Below are 17,500 nucleotides of genomic sequence, written 5' to 3'. Positions count from 1 at the left end.
ATATGTCATTCATTCATTCATTCATTTTTCTTTAGCTTAGTCCCTTTATTTATCAGGGGTTGCCACAGCGGAATGAACCGCAAACTTATCCAGCATACGTTTTATACAGCAGATGCCCTTTTAGCTGCAACCCAGTACTGGGAAACATTCTTACACACTCATTCACACACATACAGTACAGCCAATTTAGTTTATTCAATTAATCTATACTGCATGTCTTTGGAATTGTGGGGGAAACCGGAGCACCCGAAGGAAACCCACGCCAACACAGGGAGAACAAACTCCAACCTTCCCAGCAACCTTCTTGCTGTGAGGTGACAGTGCTAACCACTGAGCCACCATGTCAACCTGTATGTATGTCATTTATTCATTCATTTTCTTGTCTGCTTAGTCCCTTTATTAATCCTGGGTCGCCACAGCGGAATGAACCGCCAACTTATCCAGCAAGTTTTTACGCAGCGGATGCCCTTCCAGTCGCAACCCATCTCTGGGAAACATTCACACACACACTCATACACTATGGACAATTTAGCCGACCCAATTCACCTGTACCGCATGTCTTTGGACCATGGGCGTGGTAGTGGGGGGAAAAGTGGACCTGACTACCCAGGGCCCCGTCTAGGGAGAGGGCCCTTTGAAATCCCACCATTTATTTATTTATTTTTTTTAGCCTACTTCAAACTAATTGGCCCCTCCAATTGATGTCAATGTCATTATTTATTTCAAAATATATTGATAACCCCCATTAATCTTTGCTAAAACAAGCATATTTAATGCAGCACACTTAAATATGTCTGCTATTAAATCACATGCACACTGCAGGGCTACTGAGGCCACACCCCCTACATGCGCTGTGCATTCCTCCATCACATGCACTGATGATTTCTTCAACCCTGGAGTACTGAGGACACACTTGAGCTTGCCAACTACATAAAGTGTAATGAACCAGTCATTATTATAATCTGATTTGATTATAGATTAAAACACTATTTGGTTATGTTTATATTCAAATAATTAAAAAAAATGTGTAGGGGGCCCACTGACATTGAGAGGGTACAGGGCCCAGAAATTTGGTGCTACGACCCTGCTTTGAACTGTGGGGGAAACCAGAGCACCCGGAGGAAACCCACGCAAACGCAGGGAGAACATGCAAACTCCACACAGAAACTGAGCCGAGGCTCGAACCAGCGACCCAGTGACCTTCTTGCTGTGAGGCGACAGCACTACCTACTGCGCCACTGCTTCGCCCCTATGTATGTCATAATATAGGAAAAATTTAAGAGAACTTTGTTTCATTAAAAGCCAATGGGACAGCTCAAAGTATCTTCAAGGTATCTCCTTTCATTCTTTCACAGAACAAACACACATCAACACAGTGAGAACATGCAAACTCCACACAGAAATGAGAACTAGGATAGCTGGGACTGAATGTGGAACCTTCTTGCTGTGAGGCGACAGTGCTTACCACTGAGGCCCCGTTTACACTAGTGCGTTTTAGTTTTAAAACGGCGTTTTAGAATGAAAACGATCCGCGTCCACACTCGCGTTTTACCCAGCGTTTCTGAACTGCTCTCCGTCCACACCAAAACGCTGAAAACGCACATTACGTGACCACACACATTCTCGGGCAATCGCTGGAGCCCATCTACCCAGATGAGAGCTCTGCTAGTCGGACTTCTCATCAAGCATCTCCCGCTGGATCTAATCTCACTATATTTATTAAACGGGATATTTCATTGATCTTGTTGTCTTTATCTAACGACATATTCCCTGACTTTGGTCATTGGAATCTATTAATTTTTCTCAGGTAACGTGTTTTGGCTAAGCGCAAAGATGAGTTAATGATTATTGTAACCATGTACCCTATTCTGTATATTGACTGATCGCTTGCCTTTATTTCCTATAATGTATAAACTTATTGTATGTTATACTTTTATAATGGCCATTATCGATTATTAAAACTGATATTCAGCAAAAGAGAGGGTGCGTTTCGTATTTTCACTGATATTAAAAGGAGGCAGTTGTTATCGGCTCCGTTTTGTTATAACTATCCACACAGTGAAGATAGCGCTCATGCAGCACGGCGCCTCAACATTTCTGCTGTCTAAGTTGCTAATATTAAAAAGAAAATAGGCAGTTCCTTAAATCATGTTTACATTTTATTGTTGAGAAAGTGAAACAACGTAGCCAGGGTGATGTGAATGAAGTTATAAAGTACACGGTTCCCTTTAAAGATTTACCCGTGTCCTCGGTATAGTCTGTTGTCCATATCAAACTGAGAAGAGGAGACTGCAGCCTTGATCAAACTTGCGAAGTCTGAACTTACAAGGAGAGAATGCAGGACTGAACTGTGTGTGTAGGCAACTTAATATTCAGGAAAAGCCCCAATCAGAGAGGCGAATGTCTGCAGCACCGCCTCCGTTTTCAGGTGTCTCCGTTTTTCATCATCCACACTGAGACGGAGCAGCAGCGTTTCAGAATGAAAACGGCCTCTCCAGCGTTTTCGAAACGCTCCGTTTTCGGCGCTCGAGAACTCCGGCGTAGTGTGGACGGTTGGCGTAACCGTAGCAAAACTTATGCGTTTTCAAACTAAAACGCATTAGTGTAAACGGGGCCTGAGTCACCGTGTTGCCCTATCCTAATAGATTCTCTTTCCTAATAAACATTTATTTTGCAATCTTTATTTTTAAAGACCATGTTTATTTCTAAATAGTTCAGTCTCAGATATATGAGAATCCAAATGTTTTAACCCTTTTTCAATAGCTGGAAACCGAATGTTGTATACAGCTGATGTAACTGTGTTTAAAAGGAATGTTTTTACACCGAAACCAGAAACGTAGCTTGTTTTTCCCTTTAACAGCTGTCAGCCTGCCAATAATGTTATTCTTCCAAAGTCAAGAATACCCATGGATGAGTTGACATGGAGTGACCTTATTGCTATGCTATGATTGCTATGCTATCAGCTTAAACTTGATTGATTTCTGTGAGAATCTTGGGTCTATGTGGGTTCCAGTAGGTCTTCTGCAGTATTTGTGATGATTGGGATGCAGTTCAACAGATGATTCATCGGAAAGATCTACCTTCTGACACTTTTCCAAATAATCAACCAGAAGTCAAGTTATTTGTTGCTTTTTCAACTGGGATCTACGACAAGGCATTTGTCATGTAATGTACACATATATTTTGCTTGTAAAAGTAAATCAGATAGTGATCGGTTATGCATTTCTATGCATTATATTAATATATATTAAAGACAGACACTTTTTTAACACCATAGAATGAGACTGAAAAGTACCTCAAGAAGAGGCAGTGGTTCGGGCTCCTCCTGAATTGGGGTATTTGTGTTTTCTGAATCACTGGATGTTTTTCGCCGTCTGGCTTGATTCAGTCTCTGAAGGGCTTGATTGAGTCTCGCTGTGCCCTGACTGAACAGATAAAAGAAACAACACATGAAACTGAAATTTGCACCAGTGTGCAGCTTCCACTTGGATGATGCGAAAGCAGCCACAGGACAATGGTGCCAGTGCACTCAACACACACCAGCTATAGGGGGAGGGGAGAGACAGTAATAGAGTCAATGAGGTGGATGGGGATGATTGGGAGGCCATGATAAGTAGGGATTGATGGAGGGAATTTGGCCAGGACAGCCCAAATGGACAAAAAAAAAAAAAAAAAAAAAAAAAAAACGCCCAAAATATTAGATTCATATTTTATGAAGTTTAATTTATTTAAATCAAAATTAACCTAGTTACTTCATTCATTCACTCATTCATTCATTCATCATTCACTCATTTATTCGTTCGTTCGTTCGTTCGTTCGTTCGTTCATTCATTCACTTATTCATTCATTCATTCATTTGTTCGTTCGTTCGTTCGTTCATTCATTCGTTCGTTCGTTCATTCACTTATTCATTCATTCATTCATTCATTCATTCATTCATTCGTTCGTTCATTCATTTATTCATTCATTCATTCACGCATTCATTCATTTATTCACTCATTCATTCGTTCACTCATTCATTCATTCACTCATTAATTAATTAATTCTCTGTCGCTTTTCCGGGGCCAGGTTGCGGGGACAGCAGTCTTAGGAGAGAACTCCAGACTTCCCTGTCCCCAGACACTTCCTCTGGTTCTTCCGGAGGGATCCAGAGGCGTTCCCAAACTAGCCGAAAGACATAATCCCTCCAGCGTGTCCTGGATCTTCCCCGAGGCCTCCTCCCAGTGGGACATGTCTGGAACACCTCCCTGGGTAGGCGTCCAGGAGGCATCCGAAACAGATTCCCGAGCCACCTCAGCGGACTTCTCTCAATGTGGAGGAGCAAACCCCTACTTTGAGCTCCTCCCGGGTGACAGAGCTCCTCACCCTATCCATAAGGGTGGGCCCTGCCACCCTTCGAAGTAAACTCATTTCGGCCGCTTGTATTAGAGCTATATTGTTGGGGGATAATGCCCTTGGTAGGGTCTCCCAAGGAAAACATGTCTTAGGTGACCGCTCAGACTAAGTGCGGTTGAAAAAACCTTTTTGAGTATAATAACATCAAGGACTGTGACGTCGCCCAGGAGGCCGCAGCTGGGACCCCATCCTGGAGCCAGGCCTGAGGTTTGGGCTGGTATGCGACATGGGACCATCCTCCCGCAGGCCCACCACATGCAGGGGGAGCTGTAAGGGGCCGGTGCATTGTGGAATGGGTGGTGATCGATACACTACCTTTTAGAGTAGGCAATGTTTTACTTTCGAAATAGCGTATAAATTCATCTTATTTTGGCATTTATAATTTTTTTGAACATATTTAGGCTCTGCTTGTCAATCAGACAATGCTTCTGTTTGTTTTTGTTGTCAATTGTGAAAAAAAATTATCGATAAAAGTGCCCTAATAAAACGCCATGAGTGTAACTGCAGGCACTGCGTGATGTGCATGCACACGAGGGGGACTCTGATTAATCTGGGGAGTCCGATTTTAACAACTTTCCTTCACCTCCTCCTGCGGATTGGTCCATGCAGTTTGCGCTATGCACTGGTCACTCCTAACTGAATGGAGTAGGACACACAGTTGTTTTGTTAAAAGAAGTTGCATAAACAAAAATTGTCGTTTCAAAACCACCAAATTTTTGTCAACCCGCCTATGCCATTTTTATCTGCATAATGAAGATGCGCGGATCAGCTGAAATGTCACCTGACTAATCATCCACGCGGCCGCACATAAAATTTCATGTGATATATATATATCTGCACTCGACCCGCACCCGATCGTATCTTTAATAATTCAAACTCTTTGTTTTAAGCATGATGTTAGGTCAGTGTGGACCGTTTGTTATTAACAGCAGATTCAGTGAGCTAATTTGTACATCCCTTGCCAGAGACAACATGGAAGGGGCGTATATCAAGGCAGCACAGGTCCGTCCACTCATGCATCCACGTTACCTCCAGTTGTATTTTTTGCTGTCCTGACAAATCTAAGAACTTAAAGTGCTTGTCAGACTTTAGCCCCTTTCACACAGTGATACCGGTAAATATCCGGAAAATTTCCGGAACGACTTTACCGGTATGTTCAAAAAAGCGGTGTTCACACAGGCGAGGACGTTACGGAAATTTTCCGGAAAAGAGCATTCACACATCCATTCCAAAATACCGGTAAATTCTGACATCATTCACCACAAATGAGCTTTAAACGGCTGCGCTTGTATTTGTAAACATTTGACTAAATTACAAACTCTGTGGATGATCAATATTGTGAACAACTTTCTCAGGATCACTTTCGCATGTCGAGATGTTCATAATATGTGCGTGTGCTGGCGCTCACAGGCTGTTTCACAGGCACACGAACGTAAACAAACAACGGCTTATCATAAGCCTCTCATCGATGATTATTTACACAGTTGGCATTAAGAAGAACATATAAACGTTACCTGACTAACTTCTAGCAGCTAAATGTGTCTGGAAAAATATTCAAAGGCTTTTATCCTCACAAACCGCGCGGACGTAAATGCGTCTGACTGTTGTGATTGGCTAAAGCAGACGTCTCACGTCAGCACGTTCTAGACGTGCACGCGCTTATTACGGGAATCTTCCTTCTGCATTCACACAGCGCAGCATTCCGGCAAATTGCCGGTAATGTTACAACTTCTCTTTCCGGAAAATAGCCAGAACGAATTTACCGGTATTTTCAAAAAGGACCTGTTCACACATACAACCTTTCCGGAAAATTGCCGCCAATTTTCCGGAAAGGTCTGTATGTGTGAAAGGGGCTTTTGACTTGACCGGCCTTTCGATTTAGCACACACATGATGTTTTAAAATTGAGGTACCGGTCTTGTGGCTTTCATATAAAGTGCTTTACAGTCGTTGCATAGCCTATTACATACCCAGCACTTGATTCAACCTCGTTAACCTTTGCTAAAACGCTGCCATGCGGCACTTTTCTTTCCTTCCTTTTGTTTTGTTTTTAATTCTTCCTTTTTAAGTTTCTCTCGGATCGGTTTCACCTCCATTTCTGCTTTAACAAATGAGTTTAAAAAGTACAAAGCAAAAATCAATATTAATTAAACTCATCCACCTGTGACCAAATTCTCAACTAATCATAATATATTTTTTATTACTAGATCGGCTCGTGGATTATCGTTCAGCACCTGCGGATATAACCGCCATCTGCGCAACACTACTGCACAATCAAATTCAAAAGCACCCAATTTGACGAGAAACCTGCCAATCTGGCAATACTGCCAAGGTAACACCTCTACTCTTTATGAGGGGTGCCATGGGATTTTTAATGACCACAGAGATTCAGCACCTCAGTTTAGCGTCTTATCCGAAAGTCGGTGCTCACTGATAGACATAGTGTCCCCTTCACTATACTGGGGCATTAGGACTCGCAGGTTGAGCACTGCTAACTTCACTAACACCACTTCCAACACCTGCCAACAGTTTTCCCATGTGGTCTCCCATCCAGGTACTGACCAGGCTCAGCCCTGCATAGCTTCAGTGAGTAACCAGTCTTGGGCTGCAGGGTGATATGGCTGTGGCTAATGATGATAATGCTGATGGTGGTGTCAGATATTTCTTACCTGTCAACAGTGTCACTGTTTTCACTTTGTTCCTCTGTTTCCTCGATTAGATTCTCTGTGTCCTGATCTTCTTCTGGTTCACAGTCCTTCAACTGATCCTGAAAGGTTTAATAGGAGCAAAATAAGTGCTTTAGTACACATATTGCAGTAAACTCCTGCCAAACCCTGCTGAAAAATACATCCAGTAGTAGCATTTTCAGTTGTGGAAGCTGATTTATCCTACAGACTTCTTAACTAGACTAACCAGCTCCACACTATACTGTAAAAATATCCGTAAATTAGCAGTTTTCCGTATTTTGTGACTCATGTTTTTATTTCTCGTCTTTATTTATGCTTTTGAATTGTATTATGGGATTTGGATCTTTCTTCCAACAACTTTAAACCTTGAAAAGCTCAAAAAAGTGACTTTTGTGATCTTTTTTTAATAGTTTAAAGTGATATATCGTCTGAGTTGGTGTTATATATTACGTAACAAACACCTTGTAATAAACTGCCAGTACATTTTCTGATATTTTACACACTTATTTTATAATTCTCTGAAACTGATGGTATGACAGATTCTTGGAGTAAAGCCACTAAAGTGAAACTCTGAGGAGCAAAACTCGTTTGTGGCTCTCGTTTCTTTGCAATGGATTAAACAGGTGGAATATACAGATTTAAACACAGAGTGTATTTTTTCATCCTTAAAATAGCAAAAGTGGATTCGAACACAGCCTTAATGCTTTTGAACCATACGCTTTAGACTTTGCGCCTAGATCGTTAAAACAGAGCCCTTAATTTTTTGGCTGTTGTTGATTTTTGTTTTTCATTTGAGTTTTGTTTATATGTATTTTTTTGGCTTAAAGGTCTAAAGGGTACATGGCAATGAGCAAATCTGATGCACAAGTTTGTGCAAAAGTACAAAGCTGCATAAAATATTTATTTCTAAACATATTTTAATGAGCCGACATCGACACACACCTTGTCAAAACTGTCCTTTATACACACACACTGTGGTTTGAACAAACAACAGATACTTTGAATTTCACGCCACTCTGCTTCTCCAAACATGTCATTGTACAGGAATTGTTACTAGGAAACAAAACACTTCCTTGAAAAACAAAGCTCTGCATTGAGCAAATGTTCGTTCCACACCAAGACAATGGGAATTATGCGCTATTAATGAACGTGAAACTATTTAAAGTAAACAGATGCATGATTTCTTTCTCTTTTTATACTTACACAGGGTGGAGGCTCTTAAAGACACCGGAAATAATGTTAAAAAAGAGGGAAAGTGAGTGAAACAACTAAAATGGCAAAGACTAAATCAGAATATGCATAAGAGGACTTAAGAGCAATCATAACACTTATTTAAATATTATTATAATACATGGTTTATCACTTACTGAATCAATGTAAATTGCATTCATTCATTCATTCGTTTTCCTTCAGCTTAGTCCCTTATTTATCAGGACTCGCTACAGTGGAATGAACCACTAACTATTCCAGCATAAGTTTTATGCAATGAATGCCCTTCCAGCTGCAACTCAGTACTGGGAAACACCCATACACACTCATTCACACACTCAAACACTGCGGCCAATTTTAGTTTATCCAATTCACCTATAGCGCATGTCTTTGGACAGTGGAGGAAACTGGAGCACCAGTGCTAACCACTGAGCCACCGTGCCGCCCAATATATTCACATAGCAAACAGCGATTTAAAATTGCAATAATATTTCACAATATTACTGTTTTTACTGTGTTTTTGATTAAATGAATACAGCTATGGTGAGTAAAAGAATTGTCTATCAGAAAGACACAGAAAGGAAACCTCAAACATTTTCAACAAAACAGCAAATCTTCTGAGTTTTGGGTGGATTAAAACTTGTCATGACCAACAGTGATGCTCACAGAGGAAAAAGAGAAGAACTGAACACATTTACAAGTGAGAAAAACAAGCCTCGACAGTTCAAGATTCCAGGTGAAATGATTGCAGAACGCCTCTCGTCCTGTTTAACAGTATCTGATGTGAACTCACTGACTCATGCATGTGAAGCAACGGGATTTATGAGCAGATTCTAATGAATCCTAATAATGTTCATTTACAGATGAGCAAAAGTAAACCTAGATTCAGAAGAAAATTATTCTAGAATGCTTCACGTGGTTTAAACATATAAGTTGTGAAAACACTGACTCATATTCTATCTAATAATTATACTAATAATAGCAATAATGCTAATAATAATGCTAATAATAATAATAAAATAAAAATAATAATAACTATTATTATTATTATTATATAAGTAGTAGTAGTACTAGTAGTAGTAGTATTATCATTATTATTATTATGTACTGGTAAGTAAGTCTAGATGTTTTAGATAATAATAAAAATAAGAAGAAGAATAAACAACTTTTATTATAATTCAACATGTAACAATGATAAGATATTCAAGAAATAATAATATTCAATAAGATAACGATAATATTAATTTAACTAAAATATTATTTTATTGATATAATTCATCAATCTAAAAATGTTAAATAAAAACAACAACTAATATAATTATAGTACTGATACAGATAAAAAAGTTCAAAATTCCAGAAGTTAGTAAGTTAAATAATTGAATAATTATTATTAATATTAATAATTATTATAATAATATCTCACAATAATTAGTATTTACCGAAAACAATTTTATAGATAGTTTATCAATAAAAAACTAATATAATTATAGTACAAAAACAGCCATAAAAAGATCAAAATTCCAGTAGTTAAATAATAATAATAATAATAATTATTATTATTATTATTTTATCATTCTTTTATTATTATTATTATTCCCCCACAGTCCAAACACATGTGGTACAGGTGAATTGGGTAGGCTAAATTGTCCGTAGTGTATGTGTGTGAATGAGTGTGTGTGGATGTTTCCCAGAGATGGGTCGCGGCTGGAAGGGCATCCGCTGTGTAAAAACATGCTAGATAAGTTGGCGGTTATTCTGCTGTGGCGACCTTGGATTAATAAAGGGACTAAGCCGAAAAGAAAATGAAAGAATGAATAAATAATAATAATAATAATAAACTTTTTTAATCATTAATATATAACAATAAGATATTTAATAAATAATAATATTCAATAAGATAATAATATAAATATTAATTTAACTAAAATAATATTTTATTGATATAATTTATCAATTAAAAAACTAATATAATTATAGTACTAAAACGGCAATAAAAAGATGTTAGTTACTTAGTAGTTAGTTAATTAATAATAATAATTATAATAATCAATCATTATCATTATCAAAATAAAAATAGCTTAAATAGTAATTGCTCATTTAACTTATACAATATTATATAGATATAAATCATCAATTAAAAAAATATTATTTAAATATACTTAAATAAACTGATATAAATATAGTACTAATACAGCTATAAAAGTTCAGAATTCCAGTAGTTAGTTAATAATAAAAATAATAACAATAATAAAAAAAGCAACAACGACTACTAATATTATTATTAACTATTATAATTAACACCAGCAACAACAAAAACAATATTAAAAATATGCAAAAAATAATATACTCTTTTTCTCTCTTACACACACACACACACAAGCAAATTTCAACTGTAACTTTAAAATAACTTTAAAGATCGCGCAAAAATCCTGAATGTTTTTTTTGTTGAAAGTCTGTGCAATTCATGAAAGGTGGACACAAACAGAAAGAATGAGTAGAAGCAGAGAAAGCAGCGTATATCAATCTTACATTACTGGACTGTGCTGCAGTCGTGCGTTTGCGCAGAGAAAACCGATTGCGAAGCGACTGCCGTCCACGAGAAGCGAAACTTCGGAGGGGTGAAATAGCTCTTTCAAAGCGTCCCTCTCGCTCCTCCTCCTCGCCTTCATCCATCACTTCCTTCCTCTCCAGAGTGCCAGACATAACCTCCACCGCCTCCTGTAAAGAGCGCCGCATGCTGCCCATCCATCCCGACACCTGGGTCTGCGCCTCCGACAGCTTACTGCCCAAAAACTGCATCCTGCTCACCTTGATTGACAAAGTTGAGGAAGTCGAGTCTTTCAGTTGTTTTGTGGGGTTTAAATCCCCGATTTGAAGTCTAGAAGATGATGCACTCAATGGTCCTTGGCATCACAGAGTTCACCCCAACTGACAAAGTTGAGGAAATCCAGTCTTTCTGTGAGTTTCATGGATTTAAATCCCAGACATGAGGTCTAGATGGTAATGCATACAATGAGCATTGGCGTCTATAAAGGTATAGACTTTCCCCTGATTGATCCCCTGTCTTCCGGTTGTTTTTTGGGTTTAAATACCAAGTATGAGGTCTATGTGGGGAGAGACCCAATGTGCATTGGCATTTATGAATGGATAGATTTGACCATGAATGACAGAACTTAGGAAATGAAGTCTTTCTGTGAGTTTCATTGGTTTAAATTCCAGATTTGAGGTCTAGAAGATGATGTATCCAATGTGCTTTGGCATCACAGTTTACCCTGACTGACAAAGTTGAGGAATTTGACTCTTTCAGTAGTTTTTTGGGTTTAAATCCCAATTATGTGGTCTATGTGGCGATAGACCCAATGTGGGGCTAAAATCCCAGTTATGGGGTCTATATAGTGATGTATCCAATGTGCATTGGCATCTATGAAGGCATATATTTTACCATGAATTACAAAGTTGATGAAATCAAGTATTTCTGTAAGTTTTATGGGTTTAAATTCCACATATGAGCTCTAGAAGAGGATGTTTCCAATGTGTATTGGGATCACAGATTGTGTTTTGATTCACAAAGTTGAAGAAATCGAGTCTTTTAGTTGTTTTGGTGGGGGTGTTTAAATCCCAGATTTGAGTTCTATATGGTGATGTATCCAATGTGCATTGGCATCAAAGATTTTACCTCCATTGACAAAGTTGAGGACATAGTCTTTCAGTTGTTTTGGGATTTAAATCCCAGATATGTGGTCTAGACGATGATGTATCCAATGTGTATTGGCATCTAGACATAGATTTTACCCCAATTAACAAAGTTGAAAGAACTTTCAGTTGTTTTTTGGGTTTACTGTAAATACCAGTTATGAGGTCTATATGGTGATGTGTCCAATGTGCCCTGGCATATATGAGGGCGTAGATTTTACCATCAATTAAGGAACTGAGGAGATTTAGACTTTTGTGATTTTTATGGGTTTAAAAAACACAGATATGAAGTCTAGAAGAGATTGTACCCAATGTGGATTGGCACCACAGATTGTTTCCCAAATGACAAAGTCAGTCAAGTCTTTCAGTCGTTTTTGGGTTTAAACCCCAGTGATTAGGCCTATGTGGCGATGGACCTAATGTGCATTGGTATCTATGAAGGCATATATTTTGCCATGAATGACAGTTGAGAAAATCAAGTCTTTCTGTGAGTTTAGGGGTTTAAATCCCAAATACAGGTTCTAGAAGATGATGTACCCAATGTACATTGGCATCAAAAACTTTACCCCATTTCACAAAGTTGAAGAAATCAAGTCTGAGTTGATCTTTGGGGGGTTCCTATGCCAGATATGAGGTCTATATGTTCATGGACCCAGTGTGCAATCCTCTGTGCTCTTTATGAAAATCCTCAAAAGTAATGTTGATCACCTTTAGTCGAATTCTTCTTTTGAATAAGGTAGGTAATAAAAAATATTTAAAAAATGCTTTGAGTTTAAATCCCAGATATGAGGTCTAGATGTCAATGTATTGGCATCTAGGCATCTCAGACTTTTCTAAATGTGATCACAAAAAAATAAATAAAAATCAATCGTCGATGCACTTCTGACACGTTCCTCCACATTAACGTCTTATTCTACAGTTGGTCACCTCCAGGTAAATTCTCCAGATGAATACGGTAGAAATTTCGAAGTGTTTAAATCCCTAATAAGACATTTAAGGGGGGGACATAAACAATGTGCATTGGCATATCAGACTTTATGCCAGTTTCTGATTACAGAAAGCCCTCCAGGATCAATCCTTAATGCTCTTTAGGAAAATCCTCCAACTTAACATTGATCAACTCCAGTAAAATTCTTCTAGGAATAAAAGTTAGGAATAAAAGCAAGTATTTTAAAAAAATATGTTAGGTTTAAATCCCATATATGAAGTCTAGATGTCAATGTATTGGTATCTAGACATCTAAGACTTACTAAATCTGATCACAAATCAATTGTTGATTCTATTCTGACACATTCGTCCACATTAGTGTCTCGTTTTATTCTCCAGTTAACCACCTCAAGATGATCAACCTCCAGTTGATAATCTCTCCTCATGAAGTTAATTAGTAATGCAAATGAAGGTTTAAATCCCAGATATGAGGTCTAGATGGTGATGCACCCAATGTGCATTGGCATCTCAGACTTTATGCCAGAATCTGATCACAGAAAGCCCTCCAGGATCAATCTTCTGTGCTCTTCAGGCAAGTCCTCCAAAATAATGTTGATCACCTTCCATAAAATTTTAATTTTAAATAATAAAAAAAAAAAAGTTTTGGGCTTAAATCCCAGATATGAGGTCTAGATGTCAATGTATAGGCATTTAGACATCTCTGAATTCACTAAATCTGATCACAAAAAAAAAATAAATTAAATAAAAAAATCAATCAATCAATCGTTGATGCTCTTCCGACACATTTCTCCACATTAATGTCTTGTTTTATTCTCCAGTTGATTACCTCCAGGTTAATTCTCCAGATGAAAATGTAGGAATTTCCTCAAGATATGAAGTCTAGATGGTGATGCACTCAATGTGCATTGGCATCTCAGACTTTATGCCAGCATCTGATCACAGAAAGCACTTCAGGATCAAAACTCTCAGGCAAATCCTCCAACTTAATGTTAATCACCTCCAGTTTAATTCTCCTCATGAATAAATTAGGAATGCAAACGAAGGTTTAAATCCCAGATATGAGGTCTAGATGGTGATGCACCCAATGTGCATTGGCATCTCAGACTTTATGCCAGTAGTTGATCATAAAAAGCACTTCAGGATCAACCCTCAAAGCTTTTCCTCCACATTAATGTCAATCCATTCTCCCGTTGATCATCTCCAGTGAATCCATCCTTTTGAATAAAGTTTTTAATACAAGTGAAAGAAAATAAAACCTTCAGTCAAACTCAGTGCTGAAGCCCGTGAGCCGTTCCTAAGACCTCAATAAAAAAAAAGCACAGCAGCGCTACGCCAAGCCCACTTCTTACAGGTACAAACAGGTACCGGAAACAGACACAGCCCTCAAATGACTGACAACATCCAAGAGAAAGAAAGCGAGAGAGAGAAAAAGGGGGAAGGGATGGAAGATGATCATGGAAAATGAATCATTTATAATAGTGAAATATAAAATGACAGAGAGAGAGAGAGAGAGAGAGAGAGAGAGAGAAAGAGAGAGAGAGAAGGCAGGAAACTTTGCTGTAGCTGTGAACTTTGGAAGAGAAACAGTAAACCACAAAGCCTTCATGCAAATCCTGCTGAATCAGGTGCTTTATACTTGACCGTGTGTTAGTTTGACTATTTGTCCTGAATAACAGCCAATGTTTGTCTAATATGAGCCATAGCGTGTGTGAGCGTGTGTGTTTATCACACCAGCTTTTAGGAGTCTAACTGGAGGTCATTCATTTATTACTAAATAATGGTACAGGAGAATAGCATGATAATATTAAGATGCTGTATTTCTATAACTTAAGATTGTGCTAAATATTGTGCTTAACATTTTAATGGAAAATTTCTCTTATTTTGCGATTCATGTTTTTATTTTATTTTTTAATTTTCATTGTTTATTTATGCTTTTGAATTGCCTTATAGGACCTACAATTTTGTCAAAGTGCTAACCATCTTATTTTAATTATTAAGTATGTATTCACAAAATTTCATTTGAACTGTAAATTATTACAGTTTTATAATAAATGTTATGAGATTAGTATTTTAAATAAATAAATATGAAAATAAAATGTGTTACAAATTTATGTCGGTAATTTTCACAGTTTATGATGGCATAGCAGTCAAAGATAGGACAAACGAGCACATGTAAAGGCCAAATTCTGGACTGTGTCAGTGGGGGGCAGGTCTTTTGAACCACCCAAACCCCCCCTGGCTACTGAATAATGGTACAGGAGAATAGCGTGATAATGTTATGATGCTGTATTTCTATAACCTATAAGATTCATTAAATATTGTACTGAATATTTTATTTGAAAAAAAAAAAAAAAAAAATATATATATATATATATATATATATATATATATATATATATATATATATATATATATATGTATGATTCATGTTTTTATTAAAAACATTTTTTTGATGTTTATTTATGCTTTTTAATTTCATTATAAAACCTTGATCTTTCTTACAACAATTTTAAACCTTAAAAAGTGCAAAAAGTGACTTTTATGAACATTTGTAATAGTTAAAAGTGATAATTGTCCGGGTCAGTGTTAAATATTACGCTACAAAAACCTGCTAATAAACTGCCAGTACATTTTCTGGTATTTTACAGACTTATTTCCCTATATATTTTTATTTCTTATACATTATATTGTTTCAAGCTACTAAAATGTCAACAAAAGTCACTTTGTTAAAGTGTAGAGTTGAATATTCAACATCAAAAGTCGACAGAGCAGAGATCAACATCACATAACGCAATTCACAACCATAATAAAACAAAAAATGAATCACAAAACTGTTAATTAACAGATATTATAACAGTGTACTCTTATTTTATTTTGTACATAATTGGTAGATTCGTTTAAGAAAAGTCTGCTTTAGCCATTCTACTTCATATTAACTTATGTGTTACTTCAGTGTCATTATTTGTCAAATTTACTGGTAAGTTCTGAGTGAAAATTCTTTTACAGTCAGTTAAATAACCCATTTAGTCAAACCAAATTATTCAATTTCTTTTTAATTTACTGTATTTCATATTAGGTATGGGTTTGAGTAAAATGTTAACATTTGTTTTATTTTTATAAAGGTCTAATAACACTTCTTTTAAATTAAAAACATTAATTCATTCATTGTCTTTTGGCTTAATGCCTTATTCATCACGGGACACCACAGCGGAATGAACCGCCAATTCATTCATTCATTTTCTTGTCGGCCTAGTCCCTTTATTAATCCGGGGTCGCCACAGCGGAATGAACCACCAACTTATCAAGCAAATTTTTTTTTTTTACGCAGCGGATGCCCTTCCAGCCGCAACCCATCTCTGGGAAACATCCACACTCACACATTACGGACAATTTAGCCTACCCAATTCACCTGTACCGGATGTCTTTTGACTGTGGGGGAAACCGGAGCACCCAGAGGAAACCCACGCAAAGGCAGGGAGAACATGCAAACTCCACACAGAAACGCCAACTGAGCTGAGGTTCGAACCAGCAACCCAGCGACCTTCTTGTTGTGAGGCGACAGCACTACCTACTGCGCCACTGCCTCGCCATGAACCGCCAATTATTTCAGTATATGTTTTGTGCAGCGGATGCCCTTCCAGCCGCAACCTAGTCCTGGAAAATACCCATACACTCTCACATTCATACACACTCATACACTACGGCCAGTTTAGTTCATCCAATTCACCTATAGCACATATCTTGGCATCTGGTAGAAACCCATGTCAACATGGGGAAAACATGCAAACTCCACACAGAAATGGCAACTGGCCCACCTGGAACTCGAACCAGCGACCTTCTTGCTGTGAGGCGACAGTGCTAACCACTGAGCCACCACATTAAAACAATACTTTCATTTAGAGATTCTGGTGTTGTTGTTGAAAATCACGAAGTTCAATGGGTCAGAGGCAAAACAAACTCTAAATGCCTTGTAAAACTTTCTTCTAAAATAAATATTTCTTTCTCAGGCTCTTGCTAGTAATTTTTCGTTTATGGTGATGAATATGTTCTTTCATTGCCTTTAAAGTGAAATAATTGAACAAACACAGAAGGTTGAGAAAAATGTTCATTTCAGATGGCATTTAGGAGGTTTTTGCATCTGAACCCTTCATTTATGAAATAACATCGACCCCTGGTGGTCAAACAAACACCTCAATAGCATTCTTCCAAAACCAACACTGGTTCATCTGTCCATGCACACAACTCTTCAGTGATAGTCAGGCACTACTGTACTGTACTGTACACTGTAAATCATCTGTTTTTTAATAGTGGTATATATATTTTAATAAAATTGAGTATAGCTTGTAATTCACAGGTGTTTTTCATTTATTCACGGTTTTAAAATAGATCTTTGAACTTTGATTGCTGCTTCAACAGTTTTTGATATTTAAATTTACACTTAAATTTTTATAAAATACATTTAATTTTAACTAAAAAGTCACTTTATTTACATATTTTATGCCTCTGTTTGAAACAATATATTGTCTGGGCTGGTCATGAACAGTAAATTACTGTACAAAAAACGGGTAA

The 17,500-nt window shown here is 37.4% G+C and overlaps 1 protein-coding gene across 1 annotated transcript in view; it reads right to left on the bottom strand.

Annotated features, from left to right (window-relative positions):
• tnks1bp1 (tankyrase 1 binding protein 1) overlaps positions 1 to 17,500 on the bottom strand; it is a 58,388-nt gene that overhangs the window by 14,385 nt on the left and 26,503 nt on the right. The window contains 2 exon segments of the mRNA NM_001267589.1: positions 3,296 to 3,425; positions 7,064 to 7,161. Of these exon segments, the coding sequence (NP_001254518.1) occupies positions 3,296 to 3,425; positions 7,064 to 7,161 (228 nt within the window).

The sequence above is a fragment of the Danio rerio genome, chromosome 5 (assembly GCF_052040795.2).
Source record: "Danio rerio strain M-AB ecotype USA chromosome 5, GRCz13ab, whole genome shotgun sequence".
Classification (NCBI taxonomy): Eukaryota; Metazoa; Chordata; class Actinopteri; order Cypriniformes; family Danionidae; genus Danio; species Danio rerio.
This window is presented reverse-complemented; position numbering and strand designations above follow the sequence as displayed.